The 20,738-nt window shown below is 40.9% G+C and overlaps 1 protein-coding gene across 5 annotated transcripts in view; it reads left to right on the top strand.

Annotated features, from left to right (window-relative positions):
* Window positions 1-20,738, top strand: part of LOC138979825 (calmodulin-beta-like) — a 174,930-nt gene that overhangs the window by 95,547 nt on the left and 58,645 nt on the right. Inside the window, exon 1 of one of the 5 annotated variants that reach the window (XM_070352573.1) lies at window positions 14,483-14,864. The exons of the other annotated variants lie outside the window; for them this stretch is intronic. Coding sequence (XP_070208674.1) covers window positions 14,801-14,864 — 64 coding nt within the window. The 5' untranslated portion in view covers window positions 14,483-14,800. Of the gene's footprint in view, window positions 1-14,482; window positions 14,865-20,738 lie in introns of those variants that run through there. 5 annotated transcript variants of the gene reach the window in all.

Raw genomic sequence — 20,738 nt, 5'->3', positions numbered from 1 at the left:
GCCTTCACGAATCACTGTAAAAAGGGGAACGTCCCACTAGTCCGAGGGTTCACTAGTCCGAGGGTTCACTAGTCCGAGGGTTCACTAGTCCGAGGGTTCACTAGTCCGAGGGTTTACTATAGACACTCTCTTTTCAAGTTCGTCCCACTAGTCCGAGGGTTCACTAGTCCGAGGGTTCACTAGTCCGAGGGTTTACTAGTCCGAGGGTTAATTACTATAGACGCTTGATTTTCCAGTTATTATACCGCCCCTTAAAAGGCGGTATATAGGTTTTACTGTGTCTGTGTGTGTGTGTGTGTGTGTGTGTGTGTGTGTGTGTGTGTGTCTCTGTGTGTGTTTGTGTGTGTGTGTGTGTGTGTCTGTCCGCAAATAGATATCCGATGTTTGAGAACCGATTTCAATGAAATTATGTGTGAGGCTGTAGTACAACCCAGGCTCGATCCTCTCCATAATTCAGGTTGGTGGGATAACTAATTGACCCTCACGGGCAAAAGGAAACCCGAGGTGCTATATAATATGACTAAAAACTGTAGGCAGTTCGATCACGTAATTGTCCAGTCGGGGCGGTATCCTGATAAATTTAATATCCTTTCTTCAGTCAAAATATAAATAACTAAGTTTCTTGGGGGAAATAGTCTGAGATTTCTTCAGTCAAAATATAAAACACCACATTATCTTTTTGAATGAAAACAACTCAGTGTTTTTATGAGAATATTCTTCGATTTGGTTCCCAAAGCAGTGAAAAACACACGCACGCACGCACACGCACATCCACGCACACATACACACACAAAATAAAAACAAATCAAATTGAATATCCTTTGTTCAAGCGTCTATAGTGAACCCTCGGACTAGTGAACCCTCGGACTAGTGGACCCTCGGACTAGTGAACCCTCGGACTAGTGAACCCTCGGACTAGTGGACCCTCGGACTAGTGAACCCTCGGACTAGTGGACCCTCGGACTAGTGAACCCCTCTCGTAAAAAGCCCCCTACACTTCAAAATAACATGATACAACTTAGTGTACAAGTCAGACTAATTAAAATATGCTTTAGATTTATCTGTTTCGGGTCGATGAGAGCATTATTTGAAGCACACCAGGAAACTAAAGAAGCTTATCAAAAACAGAGTGAAAATAAGTGAAATTATCAACTTCCACGAAAAGACTTTTTGTTATATTTTTTTTTAAAACTCGAGGGCTAGTTAGGTTATTTCCAGAAAGCTTCTTAATGAATTAATGAAAATAGCCGTTAGCTTTTATTTTCTTCGATTTGTTGAAGGTGGTCCATATTAGGGGACTCGCACATACTTTGAGATTTTGCTATTATTTTTTTATTTGCAGGAGAAACTCGGGGTCAACACTGCTAAAATGTAACAAATGCGGTCTTAGCTGTCATATATAGCAATTTGTGTGTGATAAAAGCTTTGGCTGTGGACAGAAACGAGTCCGTTTTAGGCGGCAAATTTAGAGTGAACGCTGCCAAAAGTGAAAAAAGAAAAAAAACCTAACGGTTTTGAGGTTTGTGTTTCTGCAACTGTTTTGACATGTGCAAGTTATCCAGAGAGGGTGAATACAGCGCCGTTAGTTTGTCAGAACAGGAGGTGGTCCATCTTAGGAGCCGGTCCATATTAGGAGCCTTTCCCCTACACCTTTCGTACGAGAAAAAAACTCCCCAAGGTACGTAAAAATTACTTCCTCCACGAAATTTTGACTCCCCAATTTTTTACTTCCAGTAAAAATCTCGTTCGCGAAAATGGGATGCGTGCTAAGGGATAATGCCAGTATTATTTATATGTGATCTCGTGCCAACAAATGTCGCGCTACCCCCCCCCCCCCCACCCCTTCCACCACCAAGACTAACAGGGGACAGGGGAGTAAAAGTTGCGTACACCTGGCGTGGGCAGTAAATTGCTCGTGTTAGGGTGGAATAATTTTTTCGTTATTTATTCGTCAGGGGAGGAATATTTTCGACCAGAGCACACCTGTCGTTGGAAGTTATTTTCTCGTGTTATGGGGGAGTAGTTTTTTTTGTAAAGGGAGTAAAATGTTCGTACGAAATGTTTACTCCGGAGTAAAAAATTTCGTGGTAGTAATTTTCTCGGGTTGCACCGGTCCATCTTACGAGTCTTTGCTCCATTTATAACTATCACCGCCGGCACAAAATGTGCCTAATTACTGAAAATAGAAAAAGAAAACAACCAGATTGCGACAGAATTGAACTATCTACTCACATGAAAAACGTCAATCAAACAACAGTCGTAGGCTAAGTAGGGGAAGGGCTCCTAATATGGACCGGCTCCTAATATGGACCACCTCCTGTTCTGACAAACTAACGGCGCTAGAGCGCTAAAAACAATTTCATTCGCTGTATTCACCCTCTCTGTATAACTTGCACATGTCAAAACAGTTGCAGAAACACAAACCTCAAAACCGTTAGGCTTTTTCTCTTTTTTTCACTTTTGGCAGCGTTCACTCTAAATTTGCCGCCTAAAACGGACTCGTTTCTGTCCACAGCCAAAGCTTTTATCACACAAAAATTGCTATATATGACAGCTAAGACCGTATTTCTTACATTTTAGCAGTTTTGACCCCGAGTTTCTACTGCAAACAAAAAATAATAGCAAAATCTCAAAGTATGTGTGAGTCCCCTAATATGGACCACCTTCAACAAATCGAAGAAAATGAAAGCTAAAGGCTATTTTCATTAATTCATTAAGAAGCTTGCTGAAAATAACCTATAACTAGCCCTCGAGATTTCAAACAAATATAACAAATAGGTTTTTTTTCGTGGAAGTTGATAATTTCACTTTTTTTCACTCTGTTTTTGATAAGCTTCTTTAGTTTCCTGGTGTGCTCCAAATAATGCTCTCATCAACCCGAAACAGATAAATCTAAAGCATCTTTTAATTAGTCTGACTTGCACACTAAGTTGTAGCATGTAATTTTGAACTATAGGGGGCTTTTTACAGTGATTCGTGAAGGCCGCTTCACTGGTCCATATTAGGAGCCTGGGCGCCTAATATGGACCATTTGTGATTTTTTTCTGTATTTAATTTTTGCTGAATGTCTATCGAAGCTATTTTACTCTAATTAGGCCCAACGGTTAACCAAAGAGAGAAGGACTACCAAACACAAAATGAAACTTCTTCGTAAGAAAACAAGCCAGTTATCAGCATGAAACAAAAAGTGGTCCATATTAGGAGCCCTTCCCCTAAGTTACCGCCAGTCACCTAGCTTCAATCATAGGTATTGATTGTGATCTGGCCATCGACCTGGCAGAAAAAACACCTTTGGTCATTCCTACTTTATTGGTTTTGACAATTTCCCTTGTGAAATCGTGCGACACATCCAGTATAGACCTATCCACTAATGGCTCCTCCCATTTGGGTCAACCGCAAAGACAACTTTTTGTAGCGTCATTTCTTTGACTACGTCATGCTCTCTGTATTTGTGCAATTATAAAATCTGTCGCTTTCTTTCAGAGTGGTGAGATTGTCAAATTTTTTTTTTTTTTAAAGCGCGTGTATTAGGAATGGCCACACACTGTTTCCAGACTTCAAAACAATCCATTTTATGATGCAAGGCGAGTGACTGGCTGTTACCTTGTTACGGAAGTTGCTTGGTTGACCCTTTTTTATTTGAGTCAATAGACCCATTGCCCAAAAGAGTGGACGGCATGACGTAATCACACAAATGACGACAGAAAAGGTGACGAATTTAAGGCGATTGTTGTAGCTGCAGCAGGGTGTCACTAAAACTCGAAAAGACATGAAAAGACGCGAAAAGACACGAAAAGACGCGAAAAGACACGAAAAGACGCGAAAAGACACAAAAAGACAGCAAATAGATACGAAAAGACGCACAAATACACGAAAACACACCTTTGACCCTTTCACCACCGACACTCACACAGTGCATTCACACCTTCTTGTAACAATCACCTCCTCACAGCTCACACTCACACCTGTTTGATGCTGATGTTGGTGTCACTTTATTGGAGTGGATCTCACAACCAATTAAATACGTCCAAACTATTCCGAAGTTCTCAAAGTTCTCTCCGTTCTCTTTTACACCCTAGCATGCACATACATTATTAAGCTAGTCACACACATCCAATTAAAAATCTCAGTAACTATTAGTAACACAACATTCTAATATGATAAGCCGACAAAGGAATTAACATCTACTTGACAAAACGCCGATCAAGTTCCCCCAACATACCCAGTCAAGCTGGCGGCACATTACATTACGACCACCTGGGGCCCAAGCTATCCGTTTATGGCGAGCTTCTCACAAATGACCGCCCACTTCAAACAGATAAGGACTTCCTTCACCCAAAGGAGACTGTGAATTGTGTGCAGCTGGCTGGACACGGCTAGCGAATACCAACACTGTTAGTTAACAGATAATGGCATTACACAAAACATAAAAGCGATCGGCAACATAAACTACAAACACTAGACTAAAAACAGTTACATGTACCAGGACTTTTCGTGTCTTTTCGTGTCTTTTCGTGTCTTTTCGCGTCTTTTCGTGTCTTTTCGCGTCTTTTCGCGTCTTTTCGTGTCTTTTCGAGTTTTAGTGACACCGCTGCAGCAAGGTAACCAGAATCATTTGGCTGACACACTTCATCAAAACGGATTTCTAGTTCTGAAGGAAAGGGTTTGAGGGCGGGGGTTGGGATGGGAAATGGGAGGGTATTTACATACTTGCCATATTTTGCCATTTCCTTTTGTGTTGAATTGTATGTCATAGAATTGTTTGTTTAGTTTCACTGAGTTAAGACACGTGTGCACAGGGCCCGCAACCCAGCCGTGTGGACATGGCTAGGGAATGAGAACACAGCGTTAATGACGATTTTCAAAGGTGTTCAAAGGCCTTCAAATGTTGTTGGTTACTGTGTGCGGGCATTGTTGGAGTGGTTTTAGGAAGAACAATACGGCTGTTTGCCTGACGACAACACGCCTTCGTCCTCCACACTGCTCCATGGCCTGTGTGTTCATCATTTCTTGGTTTTTAGCTTGCTTTTCCCCCTCTCTTTCTTTTGTGTCTGTGTGTGTGTGTGTGTGTGTGTGTGTGTGTGTGTATCTGTTTGATTGTTTTGATTTTCATCTCTGCTCGGTTACAGAACACTTTGGATCAATAACTATTTCATTTTTTCTGTACGGGGCAAATGTTTTCTGACTCATACCATACTCGAGTTTACCCCCAGAACTCGTCTCTCCGGTTTGGTTTGCAACCATTCCAACAAAAAGCTGCTGGTTTAGAAAATGTAATGAATTGAAAGAGAAAGAAAAACCACAGACAATTGCATAGGTTAGTGGAAACCTTTAACAGTTTTCAGTGCAGCGTTATGGCCATGTTGTGTGCTTTCCGTCATCCGTGAACCTATTCAACTCGCTCCACAATTCCCAGCACCATTGTCGCTACCCGGCATTGTCCTCAGGCCGCGCTATTCTCGGATGGCTGCGTTTTCAAAGATCCTGTGAAAGCTGAGACACTAACATATTCTATTGTGACGAGAAAGACAATGCTACCGTGGTCTTTGCGCTTAACTGCCAAGGAGATGCTGCAACAAATAATGGCGCATCCCACGGTCCCCACGCGGCGACGACAAGTAGGTCCAGACACAACTGTAGAAATGTCAGGTGGACTGTGTTGGATTGTCACTTGGTGCTATCGTGTTTTTCATCACCTGGATGAGCTGCTTTTTCTAGCTCGTTATGATGTGTGGTCATCTGTATTTAGTGAAATAATGCCGAGTTTCTTTGAAAATATAATATGTTTGTGAGAACATATCGTAGAGAACTCTAGTCAGGGGTAAGTGTTCTGTCGGATGTACTTGCGTAACCGTGTGATTTTAGGGATCGTGATTCAGTTTTCTTGACTCCATGGTATTTGATCCTACATGAATGAGATCTTCCTCCAGTGACCAGCGATGGCTCGTTCCGATGGTTAAACATAATAGAGTGTCTGGTTAGCTCTTTTTTTTTAATAGCCGGGTTTAAGTACTTTATCTGTACCATGCAGGGTCGAACCTGTCACTTGGTTATTTCATTCTCGCTGTTGGCTTCCTCCCCTTTGTAAACCATCGTGTAAATGATCATATAAACCACTATATAGAGATGAGTGCAAGGTTCTACCAGGGACACCACCATTAGGTCCGTGCCACCATCCTTACAGTCGGACACAAACCGGAAATCAACCATCTTGCTGCTTCATGTGCTAAGTAGGAAGCTTAAAATAAAACATAATGTGACTGATGAATGTAGGTGTCAGTAACAGACTTAATCAGCTTGACCTGAGAGGGGGCCCTGCTTCCGGAAGCCCCGCTTACCCGGCAAACGTACCCTTTTCACGAGAAGGAGACCCCAAATACCCCTTTCAAATGGTAAATGTCAACAGCAGACCCCCCCCCCCCCCCCTCTAGACCCCAGCAGGGTCCTCTGCAGTCCCACTACTTCGGCCTCGTTTCGGAAGCCCCCCTCTCGCACACACTAGGTCCAGCAAGAATAACACATCCCACTCTCCACAGCGTTACATGTTGGTATGTATCCAAGTGGAAGGATGCCCTTAGCGCGTGTTAAAGCTTATGCAGGTAGTAGATCAATACAAGATAGTTTATACGAGAAAGAAGGTTTCTGAACAAAAAAGAAGGTTTCTGCACAAAAAGGTTTCTGCAAAATATGAGTTCTTAGCACACTTGGCGGGGAGTTGCATTTGTCTCGTGTCCTCTATCTCTCCATAGCATAACACCAGCAAGCCGGAATATGAAGTGCTCGTTAAACTCATCAGGTGTGAGTCAACGATAGTTTTCGCTAACGAAAATAATTTTACTGGAAACAACCAGTCTGAACCCAGAAAAAAATGTGATTGTATTAAGCAAGCAAGTAATTATTTTATCAAGCGGAACTGCGTGTGGCACCTTTTGCGAAGTACTCACTGTTCCAGGTACTCCGCAACCCCTGTGTCCACAGGAGGGAGAGAATGTCGGTCTGATTCAGGGTCAGCTGCCGGTCTTCAGTCACCAGTATTGTCTCTCTGCCCAGGGCAAGGCACAGACAATCGTCATTTTTTAATTCGTAACATATGAGAACATAAATCACCGGGATTCTATTCTCATCTGAGTTTTGCCTTTGGGGAAAGGGAAGGAATATGAGGAAGATAAGAGAGAGAGGGAGATAGAGAAAGTGTTAAACAAGCAGAGTTCTAAAGATCCGGGGCATCAACGTATGAAATCAGTTCGTATTATTTCACCATAGACTGACTGCAAACAAAATTGAAAAACTAAATGACTAAACCAGCCGTTCCTCCCAGAAATATTCTACAGTAGCAAGCTAATGTAAGGTCAGGAAAAAAATCAAGATTAATGAAAAAGAAAAGAATTTCTTAAAGTAAATTTAAATTGATAAAATAACAAGTCCTAAACTTAAACCTTAATGCTATTCAGAATGTTCGTGTCCGTAAAAGAAATGGGACATTAAATATGGTTGAAATAAAACACGAACTGTTGATGGAATAAATCGGATACAGATAGACTGCTAACGTTCCAAACTGAAGAATGAAACAAGAGGAAGTTGTATGGAATACTTTATTGACAGTAAGAAATGTGTATTATAAGGGCATCTATTTGTCCGTTGTATATCTTGTTCTTCCACTTCAAAGATCGGTACATCCAGATTGTTAACTTTTTTTCTCGTCAATAATTAACCGTTCTATAAATTAATAAGTGCAGCTTACAAATTTAATATCTCTGTCCGATGTGTGTGTGTGTGTGTGTGTGTGTGTGTGTGTGTGTGTGTGTGTGCGCGCGCGCGCACGCGCTAGTGTATGTCGTGACAGACTTGTGACATACGAATACGAATACGAATACTTTATTATCTCATACAGAGAAATTTCAGTGTGGTGCACATTAAAAGACAAAACAAATAATAAGACAACAGATAAAAATACCATACGAAGCATACTACACTCGCGCACGCATATGTACACTAACAGGAATAGTAACATGATTCCAAATAGGTTAAAAGTTTAACGCTAAAAACTATCATTATCACAGGACTAGATATGTCATTGAACAATATTTATCACAGGACTAGTCATTCGAGGGTTATCACACTCATTCATCACAGAAATCAGTGCATATGTTCACCGGCACACATACTAGTTTTAATTAACTTAGGTATTTAAAAAGCCAATTGACTTTGGAATAAAACTGTTCTTAGTTCTGAGCGTGCGGAATCTGGGAGTGCGGAGGCGACGTCCTGAGGGCAGGACCTCAAAGTGGTGAGCGAGCACATGACTACTATCCTGGATGATGCAACGGGCCTTTCGCACCACACGTCGTTCATACAGCACAGTCAATCCTTCCTGTCTCACCCCCACAATCTTACCACATGTGTTCACCACCCGCCCAAGCACATTCTTACTCTTCACACACAGACCTCCATACCAGCAGATGAAAGAGAAAGTGAGAATGGATTCAATGAATGAAGTATAGAATGTTTGGAGGATGCGGCTGTTGATGTTCAGACTTCTGAGCTTTTGTAAGCAGTAGATTCTTGACTGACACTTCTTGTGGATAGCTTTAGTGTTTGAGGAGAAATTTAGTTTGTTGTCAATGACTGTTCCGAGATATTTGTATTCAGTCACTCGCTCAACTTTCACACCAGCTTTCACATTTGACGATATTTTAGAAATTGAATAATTAAGTTGCATCATATTTACTAGGCAGCAGCAAGACCTTTCTTGCACAGCAGGTTAAACGTCAACACTTTGCAGCGAAAGTCCCACAGGGGAGCTAACAATGCCGATGAACGTCCAATCTAGCAGACTAGTTTTGAACCTATCCCATCATTCTCCCCGCGTAAGTGAGGTAACGAACAACTCATTTGTGGACAGCAAATTCCTCTGCAAGCTCCAGTTGAATTGTGTGTGTCTCTGAAGTAGCTAGAAGAAGACGTGAACAAAGTGTTGTGCTTTACTTTTTTCACTTTTGTCTGCTCTAAAGTGACTTGAACTGAGTGTTTGGGACAGGACTTGTAGGTGTTAAAAACACATTCAGTGTGAGGTGAAACGTTTTTCTTCAATTCAATATCATCAAACTTGGGTTCTGATTCTTAAAAGTCTGGAGAATTGTGATTTAGTGCGATTTACTGTGGGGATGAAAGTGTTTGATGGACTGGCGATTTTACACGTGAACCTTGTAGGCTTTTGCCTCTTGATTTCTTGTTTGTCTCGATCTTCCTTCTCTACCTTATCTTGTCCGACACGAACAACTCAGTGAATATTGCTATTCTGATAGACACGTGGGGGAATTCGGGGGTTGTGATTGGATAGGCTCACACAGCCCTATTTCGATCATCGGGCCATAGTTTGCAGGAAGTTGCAAAATAATTTCATATAAACCACAACAACACCGCATGTTTCTGGTTTCTTCGACGTGTATGAAGTAGGGGAAGGGCTCCTAATATGGACCGGCTCCTAATATGGACCACCTCCTGTTCTGACAAACTAACGGCGCTAGAGCGCTCAAAAAAGTTTTATTCGCTGTATTCACCCTCTCTGGATAACTTGCACATGTCAAAACAGTTGCAGAAACACACATCTCAAAACCGTTAGGCTTTTTCTCTTTTTTTCCTTTCTTTTGGCAGTGTTCACTCTAATTTTGCTGCCTAAAACGGACTCGTTTCTGTCCACAGCCAAAGCTTTTATCACACACAAATTGCTATATATGACAGCTAAGACCGCATTTGTTACATTTTTAGCAGTGTTGACCCCGAGTTTCTACTGCAAACAAAAAATAATAGCAAAATCTCAAAGTATGTGCGAGTCCCCAAATATGGACCACCTTCAACAAATCGAAGATAATAAAAGCTAAAGGCTATTTTCATTAATTCATTAAGAACCTTGCTGGAAATAACCTATAACTAGCCCTCGAGATTTAAAAAAAAATAACAAAAAGTCTTCTGTTCGTGGAAGTTGATAATTTCACTTATTTTCACTCTGTTTTTGATTTAGCTTCTTTAGTTTTCTGGTGTGCTTTAAATAATGCTCTCATGAACCCGACACAGATAAATCTAAAGCATATTTTAATTAGTCTGACTTGTACACCAAGTTGTATCATGTTATTTTGAAGTGTAGGGGGCTTTTTACAGTGATTCGTGAAGGCCGCTTCACTGGTCCATATTAGGCGCCCAGGCTCCTAATATGGACCATTTGTGAATTTGTCTGTATTTAATTTTTGCTGAATGTCTATCAGTTATTTCACTCTAATTAGAGAAGAGAGAAGGACTACCAAACACAAAATGAAACTTCTTCGCAAGAAAACAAGCTAATTATCAGCATGAAACAAAAAGTGGTCCATATTAGGAGCCCTTCCCCTACACGCATACCTGGCCAGGTTTGCTTCTGTGAATGGTCGACAGACGATGCAAATGGCAAAAAATAAATTCTTCCCGTACATTAAATACATTACGTGTAAAATCCAGTTTTTTAACAGGCAACAAACCATGCAAAGTTCAAGTAGCTGCATTCTAGCAGACGGTCTTTTCAGTGTTTTGCACAGGATCAGCAAACGCAATGCAATGTTATAATGAAGTTACTAGTCTTAAATATAGCTATTCTGATGGACACGTGGGGGAATTCGGGGGCTGTGATTGGATGGTCTCTTCCGATCATCAAAGCATAATGCTACGGAAGTCGGCCATTTTTGCCAATATCCAAAAGCATATTGGCAATAACAAAGACGCATGGTTCCGGTTTACCCATCTGTACCACACGATGTTTCAGCATACACTGACAACTTGAAATACTTCTCGGGAATGTTTTTCAGCTTTACAAATGTCGATAGCATACCCTTTTCTGCTAACTTCCCGATGAAACAGGACTAAACCAATTATTTTCTGTCCCTAAACACCACAAAATGCCCAAAGTCGAAAGATGTTGTACAAACAGGGGAGTAAAACGGAACAGCCGTTTTTGTGTGCCTGTGTGAGCTCAACCGTTGCCGACTGACACAAACTTTCGCATTCGGCTTTTCTTATCTCGTAACTCCACACTAAATACCCCACTTCCCCTCTGAAGTATTGATGTACAACCCATGGCACTAATATTCATGTAGTCGTTTATAAATGAGGTTGAAAAATTCGCTTCATGACGAGACAAGTATAAATGGCATTCACCCAAACTGAAAACTTCGCTGCCGTCTGCTCGCGTTGTACGGATTAGCTGTTCTTTTCTCCTCCCCTAGCTTGTTGCATCCTAGTTCTTCAGTTGTTTCTAGTGTTCCGTTCAAGTTGTGTTTTGGTCTTCTTCATAAGTAGTCTTGTTCAAAATTAAAAAAAAACTCAAACCTCTTTTCCCCCCCGCGGGTTAGGGGGAATAATTTACCCGATGCTCCCCAGCATGTCGTAAGAGGCGACTAACGGATTCTGTTTCTCCTTTTACCCTTGTTAAGTGTTTCTTGTATAGAATATAGTCTATTTTTGTAAAGATTTTTAGTCAAGCAGTATGTAAGAAATGTTAAGTCCTTTGTACTGGAAACTTGCATTCTCCCAGTAAGGTAATATATTGTACTACGTTGCAAGCCCCTGGAGCAAATTTTTGATTAGTGCTTTTGTGAACAAGAAACAATTGACAGGTGGCTCTATCCCATCTCCCCCCTTTCCCCGTCGCGATATAACCTTCGTGGTTGAAAACGACGTTAAACACCAAATAAAGAAAGAAAGAAAGACAAACCTTTTACGAATGAACTAATGAAAAGCTGTTTAACAGCTGTGTTGTCAAATCGAGTTTTTTTTCCAAAGTCAGTGTGGCGCCTGCGCAAAACTAATGCGCATAAGAAACGGCGTCTGCTATCAAAACCTGAGATCAACGCATCGACGCAAAAACTGTCATTTTGTAAGTTTGGAACAACAAATCAAGGTCAGAACAGCTATATAATCGCTATTGTATTTTCAGCGTAGCAATGGGGTCCGATATTTAGACTCGAACAAGTATAATGCGACTCGTCTTCGACTCGTCCGCATTATACTTGTCTCGTCTAAATATCGGACCCTATTGCTACGCTGAAAACACAATAGCTGTTAATATTTAGTCGTTGACTTTCTCCTAAAACAATCCTTGTTCTCTTATCATCCACAGATTTACCGCAGTCTTCATACGCGAATTCACTATCCACAGCAGAAGTCAGACTTTCGAACAAGAAATAGAATAATACGTAAGCAAGCATGCTACGTGACGTCATAAAAAACCTGGCATATTGACGTAATGCCAAACATCCGGTTATCTCGTGTCTTCTCCGTGATACATGTCCGTGGGTTTTTCAATGTCCGGTGATTTCCGTGGATGCGCAACGGATATGCGCACTAAGCCGTCGTCTGCAATAGGTAACATGGACCATTCTGGTAGTTGTTGCTAGCAAAAACATGCTTTCATCACAGAATATTATGTCAGAATAGCAATATAAACACTATTGTGTTTTCAGCGTAGCAATATGGTTCGATATTTACACTCGAACAAGTACGTAGGGGAAGGGCTCCTAATATGGACCACTTTTTGTTTCATGCTGATAATTAGCTTGTTTTCTTGCGAAGAAGTTTCATTTTGTGTTTGGTAGTCCTTCTCTCTTAGGTTAACCGTTAGGCCTAATTAGAGTGAAATAGATTTGATAGACATTCAGCAAAAATTGAATACAGAAAAAAATCACAAATGGTCCATATTAGGAGCCTGGGCGCCTAATATGGACCAGTGAAGCGACCTTCACGAATCACTGTAAAAAGCCCCCTATACTTCAAAATAACATGATGCAACTTAGTGTACAAGTCAGACTAATTAAAATATGCTTTAGATTTATCTGTTTCGGGTTGATCAGAGCATTAATTGAAGCACACCAGAAAACTAAAGAAGCTTATCAAAAACAGAGTGAAAATAAGTGAAATTATCAACTTCCACGAACAGAAGACTTTTTGTTATATTTTTTTTAAATCTCGAGGGTATTTTCAGCAAGCTTCTTAATGAATTAATGAAAATAGCCTTTAGCTTTTATTTTCTTCGATTTGTTGAAGGTGGTCCATATTAGGGGACTCGCACATACTTTGACATTTTGCTATTATTTTTTGTTTGCAGTAGAAACTCGGGGTCAACACTGCTAAAATGTAACAAATACGGACTTAGCTGTCATATATAGCAATATTTGTGTGATAAAAGCTTTGGCTGTGGACAGAAACGAGTCCGTTTTAGGCGGCAAATTTGGAGTGAACGCTGCCAAAAGTGAAAAAAAGAGAAAAAGCCTAACGGTTTTGAGGTTTGTGTTTCTGCAACTGTTTTGATATGTGCAAGTTATCCAGAGAGGGTGAATACAGCGAATAAAACTTGTTTGAGCGCTCTAGCGCCGTTAGTTTGTCAGAACAGGAGGTGGTCCATATTAGGAGCCGGTCCATATTAGGAGCCCTTCCCCTATAATGCGACTCGTCGGCATTATAAGCTTATCTTGTCTCGTCTAGATATCGGACCCTATTGCTACGCTGAAAACACAATAGTAATATGAGTTATTTCTAATATGCTGACTGTTAGCAAATGATAACAGACATGCCTCACAAACGATATCAGCATTCGCCCAAAAGGCTCATGCTTGATATCTTTTTTTTTCGACATGTCTGTTATCATTTGCTAACAGTCAGCATATTAAAAATATGTTTTATTACCGTTTAAATCGACCAAAAGAAATTTCGAAGCGACCCCGCGAATTAGACGGAACAGCCGCAATGGGAACTGGAGCGCTCCTACCTGATTATGCCTGTCAGTCAAAGAATTCTCGTGACCTGGGTCAGCCAATCAGAGTAACACACCTGACGTGATGAATATTCACAGGTCAAATGCGTTTGACACACAACAATCTCACAAGATAAACCTTGTTGAACATGCTTTTTGGTTGCTTAGCTTTTTCTTGTTGATCAGAGAGCGACAGATTTAGAACCGACTCCAGACGGATGGGAAATGACGTAAAGATACATTTGACGTAAAGCGAGTGACACAATTTTACTTGATTTTTCCGAACTTAGATAATTTAGATTTCAAGTGAGCGGGTCCCATTGCACACTCAGAGGATGGGCGGTGCCTTGCTGTTCCGTAAAGCACCCACCGACAAAACTCGCTTTTCGGTATTTTTGTACATAAAGAGAGTATTATCTGACAGCATTTGAAGTGTCATTCTTTAGAATAAATCACGCTGATATTGTTGATTTAAATTGTTACTGTGTCTTGTTAATTTATAGCTTGATAAACAAAAAGGGTCCCTGCCTGAACGTTATAACATTTAGAGGGTCACCTAGAATCCGCCCTGATTGGTCAAAAAGCCATATGGGGCACGGAATTGGTAATAACTGTTAATATTACATTAATTAAAACCACCGAATCTAATGGTTATCATTTATATATATGATAGCACAAGCATATAAGGAGGTTCATTCCGCAGATTTGGACGAATGTATGTGAAAGATACCCTCGTCTCAAGGAACGAGGGCAGGTGTGAGTGACGTACACAGCACCGTGACGGAGACACACTGCGCTGAACGCCGGTGTCAGCTTATGCCGAGAGTAATAACAACAAAATCAGCGTGATAAAATTCGCCTTCAGGTGGGATTTATAGTGCAGTGGCGGAAGTGTTTTATGGCACCTACAAGGATTAAGCACGTAGAGAGACTGACAAGGACAAAGTGTGAACGGGAGTTTCCCTCAGTGACGAAGAGGATTTGTTGACGTCAGTGAGAACTAACGTGACGTTACAGGATTACAAGATGGCCAAGCGGGCTACAATGGGGGTAGACGAAAAGGACCTTGTGCTCGTACGGGCCAACAGAGGTAACCACCGTGTGTGTATGTGTGTGTGTGTATGTGTGTGTGTGTGAGTGTGTGTGTGTGTGTGTGTGTGTGTCAGTGTGTGCGTGCGTGAGTGTGTGTGTGTGTGTGTGTGTGTGTGTGTGTGTGTGTGTGTGTGAGTGAGAGAGAGAGAGAGAGAGAGAGAGAGAGAGAGAGAGAGAGAGAGAGAGAGAGAGAGAGAGAGAGAGAGAGAGAGAGAGAGAGAGAGAGAGAGAGAGAGAGAGTGTGTCTCTTAACATGTTCGCTGCCAGGATATATCTGTATACAAAGTATTAACTGTGTTTATCTGAATATACAACTTACAGTGTGCTCTTGATGCATAAAAGAATACACCACGCACACACACATTGTTTGTTTGATGTTTTTCTTCTTTTGTTTTTTAAACGGTTTGTTGCCGGTTAAATCCAGTTACCCAGGGCGTCAGCTGTATGACGTCCGACAGGCAGTGACAGGTTTAAGATCAGTCCGTGAGATATAAGAAATATTATAAAAGGAACATTTATCGGATTCATCAATACTTCAATGCACGAGCAAAGAAACAACAGAAATGAGTTGGTAAACGCACGGAGACGAATGAAGGCAAAATGGTTTTCAGCAAAGGAAATAATCAAGGAAAAAAGTATTTGAAACTTCACAGAGAATCGTGGAACGTGTTAGAGACATGAATTAGTTGCCATTGGTACTGTCGACCACCACAGGTGTGTGCGGGCATGTTGCATGACATTCTTCGAGGACACTCTTTCTGCTTCCTGTGTATAGTGAGAAATTTGGGCTCAATTGATTGACAGAGAGCACAAAAAACAGCTGGTCTGATCCCATGTAAAAGCCGGGACAACAGATCTGCGCTCTTACTATACGCATGATCATTCACACTACAGAATCAGTAAGAAGTGCACTTGGGAAAAGTAATCTATCAAGAGAATGATTAAAAATTAAAAAAAGGGAGGGGATAGAGAAACAAAGAGAGAGAGAGAGATCAGATCAAATCAAATCAAATCAAATTTTATTTTACGAGGGTTGTGGCATAAGCAATATAAACGAGCTTGTTTTCAACCAGCCCTCGCCCAGAGAGGGACTATTCTAATTCTATATACATATACATATATATATATATATATATATATATATATATATATATATATATATATATATATATATATATATATATATATATATATATATATATATATCACGGTAGAACCAGCGATCTGGTAGAATCGGCGATTCTACCAGTAGAAAGCCTGATCGGAGTTTCTACCGGTAGAAAGTCCGATCGATGTTTTTACGAGAAGAATCAGCGATTCTACCGGTAGAAACTCAGATCGGACTTTCTACCAGTAGAAACTACGATCGGTCGTTCTACTGGTAGAAAGTCTGATTTTTCTCGTAAAAACATTGATCCGACTTTCTACCGGTAGAAAGTCCGATCAATGTTTTCACGAGATGAATCGGACTTTCTACAGATGTCAACACTGTTCGCGAGATTTAAAAAGTAATAAATCACTGGTGAAAATCTCGTGTTAGTGGTGCATTATCAATTGCTCACAATGTTCACAAGAATTGAAATTAACATCGACCTTCTGTCCGTGTGGGATACAATTTGTCAAACAGTTGAAACTTGGATCTCTTTGTAATTTGAGCAAAGAAAATGGACGGTCAAGAGCAGAAGGACAAATTTTACGAACTCTACGACAAACTTGTCGCAGGGCTAGCAGAGAAGAACCGCGATGCCTACAGCATCCTCCACCAAGAGAGATACGAGAAAATCCTCTCCGCTCTCAGTTTGGAGAAAGGCGAACGTTGCGAGTTTGGCCATCATTTTAAATCATGGTGCATCAATAATTTCAAACTACAAAAAATCGGCGGCCAGCATGTCGATGTTGAAACGCTGAACGAAATCAGCATCATCCAAGCGTCGCGACTAAATACGCACTGGACAGCAACAGGAAGTGCTACTTGCTCATGCCGAGGAAAGTGCCACAACATGAAATGCAAATGCAAGCGAGCAGGACTTCCTTGTTCCACAAAGTGTCACCCAAAATCAGCGATAGCGTGCAAGAACACCTCGTCCTAGGTTCATTTACTACTCTCTCCCTCTCCCTGTGTAAAACCATGTCGAGGAAAATATATTTGTTGAACAGAATAAAGCACTTTCTTGATCCACACTCAAGGTTATTATTTTATAATGCATACATACAAACCATCACGGATTATTGTTCGACCATCTGGGACTCTGCCAGTGCAAACATTTTAAAACCACTGTACAGTCTACACAGACGAGCACTAAAATCAGTTCTATTAAAACAATCCAGTCTTGTTTTCGACGATTATAAAAAACTTAAGATTTTGCCTTTAAAAGAAAGATTTAAATCAAATAAAGGCGTGCTCCTTCACAAAATCCTTTCCGGCCATGCACCGAGTGCTTTCATTACAAAATTTAAAGCCAAACCAAGCCGAAAATTCAACGTCCCCATTCCGCGGATAGATCTCTTTAAATCAAGTTTAGCTTATTCTGGCAGCGTTTTGTGGAATTCTGTCCCGGAATCAGTTCGAGTCCCAACAAGTCTCAATATTTCAAAAAACACCTCTCATTACATTTAATGTCAAATTACGAAAAGTCACAGTGATGGAAGACTTCGTTCTGATTATTTTCATATTGATCATATCTGTCCATAAAGCATCAGTGTTTCATAACGCAAGAATGTATGTATAGCCTACAACGTGTATATAGTCATGTGAATAGTTTTTCTGCCTTGCTTATCTTTTGTAATTGTTTTACGTATGTATATATATATATATATTCAAGATTAGAATAGTCCCTCTCTGGGCGAGGGCTGGTTGAAAAGAAGCTCGTTTATATTGCTTATGCCACAACCCTCGTAAAATAAAATTTGATTTGATTTGATTTGATTTGATCCCTCTTCCATCTCTCCCTCTCCCTCTTCCATCTCTCTCTCTCTCTCTCTCTCTCTCTCTCTCTCTCTCTCTCTCTCTCTCTCTCTCTCTCTCTCTCTCTCTCTCTCTCTCTCTCTCTCTCTTCCTTGATTTGATTTGATCTCTCTCTCTCTCTCTTTGGACATATTTTCATTTGTCCAAAGCATCAGTGTTCATTATATCCACACAAAAACACTCAAAGCTTTAATAACACATTTACTCATGCATGTCACATGATGTGTATTCAGCATTGTTTTCACTACGTTACATATATTTGTGTATAATATGTAGGCCTAATATGTAAAATATTCATATGTTGTTGTTTTTCTCTACTTTTTTTCTACGTGAATATCCGTGTAAATATGTGATTAGATTAGTCCCCTCTCTGGGCGAGGGCTGGTTGAAAAAAAGCTCGTTGTATTGCTTATGCCACAACCCTCGAAAAATAAAATTTGATTTGATTTGATTTGATCTCTCTCTCTCTCTCTCTCTCTCTCTCTCTCTCTCTCTCTCTCTCTCTCTCTCTCTCTCTCTCTCTCTCTCTCTCTCTCTCTCTCTCTCTCTCTCTCTCTCTCTCTCTCTCATCTTTGTTGTTTTGAAGAAGCAAACCGTAGACGGAGGTGCGGCCTAACTATGCTTGGATTAAGTATGATATAGTTCAACTATTTCTCGCAACATGGCGAGAATGTGCTACAACAGTACAACAGTACCAATAATAAAATCAACAAACATCAAACATTGCCAACCGGTAGAATCGCCGATCGTCAATTCTACTGGTGGAATCGCCGATACTACCGGTAGAAACTCCGATCAGACTTTCTACCAGTAGAGTCGCCGATTCTACCAGTAGAAAGTCCGATCGGAGTTTCTACCGGTAGAAAGTCCGATCAATCTTTTTACGAGGAGAATCGGCGATTCTACTGGTAGAAACTTTGATCGGACTTTCTACCGGTAGAAACTCCGATCAGGCTTTCTACTGGTAGAATCGGCGATTCTGCCAGATCGCTGGTTCTACCGTGACATATACACAAGTAAAACATTTACAAAAGATAAACAAAAAAGTTTGTTAAAAAAGTAAAAATAAAAAAGGCAGAAAAACTATTCACAGGACCATATACACGTTATCTTTCATTTAGGCTTTACATGAATTCTTACGTTATGATCAAAGTTGGGAATTTACAGAACAGAGAGAGAGAGAGAGAGAGAAAGAGAGAGAGAGGGGCTCCCTCAAGGGAACTGTGAAATAACCGTTATAGTCGTAATACTGACTAAGCGTGTGAATGACGGCCAGTGGTCGCTGTGCGGCGTAGTGCACGTGCGTGCCCGTGCATACACAGACAGCCAGCCATACGACGTCACCCTCTGCTGCTCCTGTATGCTCCCCCAACAGCTCGGGATACTGATTGCTTGGACATATTTTCAGAAAGAAGGGTGTAGCAGTCTACTAAGTTAATCTGTTGCTTTTCAAATTGTATATGGATTGAATGTAAAAACTCGGTAAACGGTTGATCACAGGAAAACACACACAGACATACCGATACACATAGGCACACACACACACACACACACACACACACACAGACACACACACACACACACACACACACACACACACACACACACACACACACACACACACATATATATCTCGCAGAATTACACGCCCCTGAGGAAGGCATGGCAACAGGTCAAACATTTGGGCTGCCACTTGAAATTCTTTGTTTCTCTTTTCTTTTCCTTGATTTTGTTATATGCCAAATGTGTGTGTGTGTATGTGTGTATCGGCAAATATATATATATATATTCACACACACACACACACACACACACACATACAGTCACACACACACACACGCACACACACGCACGTAAACATATCTCAACCTACCCTTATTAAAATAAATATATCTATTTATAACACAACCCAGCTTTCCTCCTCCTCCTCCTCATTTATAACTAAATGCACTCCCTGTGCATCACTGGTATGAACATCATATCAGTGTTCCATTTTGTTCAAATTATGGAGGTAATTATCCAAGTATTGTTTGTGTAAAGAAGACGACGTGGCATTGTCTAAAACGGGTAACCCTAGTGAGACAAGCTTCACGAAATAGCTGGAGTTTGTGCTTGCCTGATTGTGTGTTTGTTTACTCGTCAGAATACATGTGTGTTTTATCAATGTGTATGTGTGTGTGTGTGTGTGTGCTGGTATGTGTGTGTGTGTGTGTGTGTGTGTGTGACGGTGTGTGTGTGTTATGGACTCTCTGCCATGTCAAAAGGTTATATTTCTCATTCTAAGAAATCACAATCAATTCGTGTTCTACTCTGGTTTTTGTGTTCCGTACAAGAGCTGATAATAGTTTTCCCCTCATATTGTTCAGTGCATGGATTATGCGGCGTGTCTGCGGATGACTGTATTGACCGTTATTTTAGTGCTGCGCACAAACAGTGTCCTTGTGTTTGTCGCTCAATTATTGATAGCCGACAGCAAGAATAGTCGACTAACAGCTGCGCCACCACGGCTACATTCTACCCAAGTGTCGCAATATTCTCACTCATATCCGTTTTCTGTCATCCCGGTTATCTATTAGTAATGGTTCTTTCCACAGTTGGGCAAACTGATCAGTTACGCCGCGAAATGTTTCTGTTGAGTAATGATTGACGACTATTCTGTGTTGTTGTCCTTCGGGTCCGTCTGTCGGACTGTGCATCTAGTAATCCATGCCGTGAATGTTCACATTATTTGTGAACACTCAGTCTACAACTTGTGTTGCGGACAGCATTCTAGCTACCAAGTAATCGACATTCCGTAACTTGCACCAAGTGTTGAAATGACGGTTAGCTTGAGATCATCGGGATTCGGGTTTATGATGGGAGATTCAAAACAAGACCAAGGGCGAGTGCCGCTTGTTTTCGGTAATA

This window comes from Littorina saxatilis, linkage group LG11 (assembly GCF_037325665.1).
Source record: "Littorina saxatilis isolate snail1 linkage group LG11, US_GU_Lsax_2.0, whole genome shotgun sequence".
In the NCBI taxonomy this organism is placed as follows: Eukaryota; Metazoa; Mollusca; class Gastropoda; order Littorinimorpha; family Littorinidae; genus Littorina; species Littorina saxatilis.
This window is presented reverse-complemented; position numbering and strand designations above follow the sequence as displayed.